Below are 3,996 nucleotides of genomic sequence, written 5' to 3'. Positions count from 1 at the left end.
ACTCTCTCTCAGACTTAAGTGGTTTCTCTAACGACGCTTGTACTCTCCTGCTTCTCGCCTGGGGCATGCTCTCTGATTATCCACAGACATGCATGTCGAGGGCCGCCAAGCGCTCTCAATATGCAGCATGGGCATTGCCGCCGCCCCGCTCCCACAGCTTCAAGTGTTTCACATGACTTACTGTGAAGCTCTTGTTTGAATTCATCCGGAGAGTACCGGAGTGCTTATACGTGCATACGTGTAGTGTAAGACCTCCGACAATTTTGTCGTGATTCAAAGCAGTGGCTGGGACCCGAATGTCACACAGCGCAGAAGCCCGTATAACCCTGATTCACCCTAGAAAAATGATCTGTTGCTAGTCCACAAGGTAAATGCAGTAGCGCTATGATACGATGCATGCGCACTAGTTACCAGTGCGAGACAAATAACAGCGTCAATTACCAACCGCAGCACCCTTTGCAACTAGTAGTGCCAACACGCCAGAGTGACGTGCTCGATCTGGATTGCAAACAGCTGGCTTGATTTTGCTGCAGAACATCGGGAATGTTGAGACATTACTTGACTTGATCGCGGCCTCTTCAACGTAAATCTGTCCTGGTTTTTTTTACCGGACAGCGGAACTGAGCAAACCCAGGAGCAGAGAATCGGAACAGCCCTGACGTCGGCCACTCAGCTGCTTGCAAGGCTGCACCACGCTAGAGGGTTTCCTGACCTCTCCGACTTTGTGGCAAGACGACCAGCGCTGACTCGCGGCCACAGCACTCATTCGACCTCGCTGTGCGGCAAACACCTATTGCGGGGCGCGGCACACGCTTACGAGGGGAAGACCACGGTCCAACAGTGCCAATGCAGTGCTTCGGTGCCTTTTCTGTCTTCCAAGGCTTTACCTTAAGTCTTTATGTCACGTGTCCGTGGGCACACGGTATGTGTCTGCGTTGGTTAGAGAGGGTAATCACTGTAAATGAACACTCACGAACACCCGCACACCCCCTCCCCGCATGTCTATATACGCAAGTGAGAGCACCCCCACCCTGCATGTTGACAGCACGGACATCAATAGCCCGCGCGCGGCCCGACCAGGGTGCTAAATGTGTCGGACCAAGAACAACCACCCGCAACCCTGCATGTTGACAGCACGGGCATATCAATAGCCCTCGATCCTAGACACATCCCAACATACAGACGCATATTCAGTATACGCGGCCCGACCAGGGTTCCGAAAAAAAGGACCGGGCCACGAACGAGCACCCGCAACCCTGCATGCTGACAGCACGGGCATCAATAGCCCGAGCACGGTCCGACCGGGGGTGCTTGATGTGTCGGACCAAGAAATGGGAAGAAACAATGCCGCGGACACACCTGCATCGTGTGGCCGTCAGATGTGCGCGGTTGCGTGCTACTACATTTCTTTTGCTTCATTTTCACTCCAGCGTTTACACCTTCGTCGTCCAAGCCGAGAAAGTGATGGGTCGCCGTGGCTAGCCACCAAGATGGTGAACATCCCCCACCTTCTGAGACAGCCGTCGGCATGATCAAGTTCAGAGCACAAGGTACTCCAAGCAAGCACGGGGCGCAGCTGGGTGGGCTACCCCTGCATCAGGTACCCCTCACCGGTGGCACTTCTGCCACTATTAGTTTTTGACCTTTGCTTTGTCCACAGCAGCTTGAATGCCTTTTTCCTCGTTTGAAACAGCGCTCGACGGCAGCGGCCCATCTACTCCTGAAAAAGTGCAACATTCGACACCAGCAGATTGCACAAGAAAGAACTTGCACGCAACGGTACGGCGTACACGTAGTGGCTTCTTTCCACAGCAGCCGTAGAAACCCAGTTGAACGTTTCGACTCACTGCTTCGCCCTCCAGCGCACTTAACGGCACTTCCGCATTTGTCGCTACATCTGCTCTGAACGTCAATGCGTAAAGCGGCCTGCGAAAACGAAAAACAAGACCACCGTAGAAAGCTCATTTTTGAGAATTATAACTCCTTCGTCTTTCGCTGGCACGGCCTACGTCAATGAAGACACAACCTGCTTTTCAGCACTGCAGTGCAACTCGCTGTGTTTCCCTCACCTTGTCGATGCATCTCCACTTGAAATTACTGTCAGCAGCGCCGCTGTCATACCGCGCTACGCTCTCGGGACGCACACTCTTGCAGTAATCGTTGGCCGCGGCTTGAGCGGCAGGGCAGTATTCAGCCTTTCCTGTCTTAAGCAACTCTGTCAATTTCCTCCAGGTGACATGATCCACGGATTCTTTTCCCTTGATACCACCCTGGCACCTCATTTCTTCGCCGCAGTTGTCAACGCACACCGAGGTGACCTCTTCGAAATCGAGCTCCTCAAATGCATAGCATCTCCACTCCGCAGTGGCCTGCGCACTCCTGCCCTTGTCCTTACGAGCGACAACGGTCTTCCCGCAAAAAGCCTTGTCTCCGGTTTTGCAGATACGGTCGAATTCGCTCTGGCAGCCGGTATCGAGCATGGCCTGCAACTGGCTGTGTTTGGTGCCGCTCTTCAACGTCTCCTCATCGACGCAAAGATGGGGGTTGGTCTGTGTTGCTACGCATACCTTATTTGCACCGCATGACACCGTATGACCGGCGAACGCTTTCTCCAGCTCCTCTGCTCTGGTGTAATGCTCCTTCACAAGTTCGCCTTCGGTCTCTGCAACCACAGCGCGCACGCCGCAGCGGAAATACCGGATATGACCGACCCCAAAACAAACGATCATTTCTCGACCCTAGGATCTCAAACCGCGTGTGCTTGACAGCAAGGGTCTTCTTGTACGGTCGTTCTTCACACTGATGCCACTGCTTTATCTCTCCGGCTGCGACACTGAAGAGCAATGTGATTGGCGGTAACGTACGACGTGCTCCATCTCCCAGCTGGATCTTCAAATCTCCGGGAGATTGGCTGTCGCCTTGTAAGGACTCACCTGAGCGACCTCCCGGACATTGTCGTTCGCCGCCGCAGTTGTCCTTGCATATTCCGCTTGCCTCATAGGTCAAACTTTCCTACGAAATCATGAAACACGCCAGGGCACGCGGGGTGTGAGCGACCTACGAGGTACTCGCCATGCTTGCTGCAGTCATGTCCTGCCAAGGAGGGCCCCCCCCTGGCGTCAGGTGCAGAATACCTTGTTGTAGCATCTCCATGCGACCTCTTGTCCTGCCCGTCCTGCGTCTTTACGCGCGACAGCTCCCGCGAGAACACTGTTGCAGAAGTTGTCTCCAGTCTTCTGGATCGGGCTGCAAAACCTGTCCACATTCTTCTTGATGAAGTCCAGGAGCTCGGATTGTGCGGTCGAGTGGTTAGTCGTTTTGGGATTTATTTTCCCATTGCACGCGAAGTGATTTCCGCAGTCATCAACGCACTCGACTTCTCGCGCTCCCTGAACCAAACTGTCCTCCGAGTAGCAACGCCACTCACGTGTCTGCTGACTACTCAAACCCGTGCCGTAACGTGCAAATGCCTTCTTATTGCAGAACGCGCTCTGATTTCGTCGGCAGAGGTTCGCGTAGTGCCTGGTGCACCAGGAGTCCAGTTCCGCCTGGAGCGCGGAGACCCGCGCTCCGACCTCCGTGGTGACCTTCTCCTCAAACGAAATCTCCCTTGCAGGGACCAGGTCTCCGCGGATAGCTGCGACGGACACAGCCGCTCCCAACAGGAATCACGTCACCGAAAGACACCGCGCACAGGGCATCCAAGCTAGCCACAGGTACCTTGCAAATCTCTCTGGCAACCAGAACAGTGACTGTACCAGCAGAGAAGTCGCGGCCAGCCACCCACAAAACCGGATCGCATCCAGCGGTAGTTCCACTTACACCGCCGCCTCGCCAACAGTTGTCCACGCTTGTGACTCACCTCTCCTTGGAGACTCAATTCGGACACCCCCGACGCCATCTTCAGAGAGCTGAGCGGCTATAAAAAAAACCAAGCACACTGCTGCCGTCTTCATTGTGAAGGCTTGGAAACGAACCCCAATTGTCAGGATTTTA

The 3,996-nt window shown here is 54.4% G+C and overlaps 2 protein-coding genes across 2 annotated transcripts; both read right to left on the bottom strand.

Moving 5' to 3' along the window:
* Positions 1-885: 885 nt before the first annotated feature.
* CSUI_006152 (uncharacterized protein) lies at positions 886-1,523 on the bottom strand (the record flags this gene model as incomplete). The annotated part of the gene is made up of 1 exon (XM_068066317.1): positions 886-1,523. A coding segment is annotated over one exon (243 nt), but the record flags the coding sequence as incomplete, so codon positions are not given.
* A 669-nt stretch (positions 1,524-2,192) lies between these two features.
* Positions 2,193-3,086, bottom strand: CSUI_006151 (microneme protein 13; the record flags this gene model as incomplete). The annotated part of the gene is made up of 2 exons (XM_068066316.1): positions 2,934-3,086; positions 2,193-2,662 (listed from the first exon to the last, which is right to left on the bottom strand). A coding segment is annotated over exon 2 (288 nt), but the record flags the coding sequence as incomplete, so codon positions are not given.
* Positions 3,087-3,996: the final 910 nt, after the last annotated feature.

This window comes from Cystoisospora suis, assembly GCF_002600585.1.
Source record: "Cystoisospora suis strain Wien I chromosome Unknown contig_3077, whole genome shotgun sequence".
NCBI lineage: Eukaryota > Apicomplexa > Conoidasida > Eucoccidiorida > Sarcocystidae > Cystoisospora > Cystoisospora suis.
Note: the sequence above shows the minus strand (reverse complement) of the source record. Positions and strands in the feature narration are given on the sequence as shown.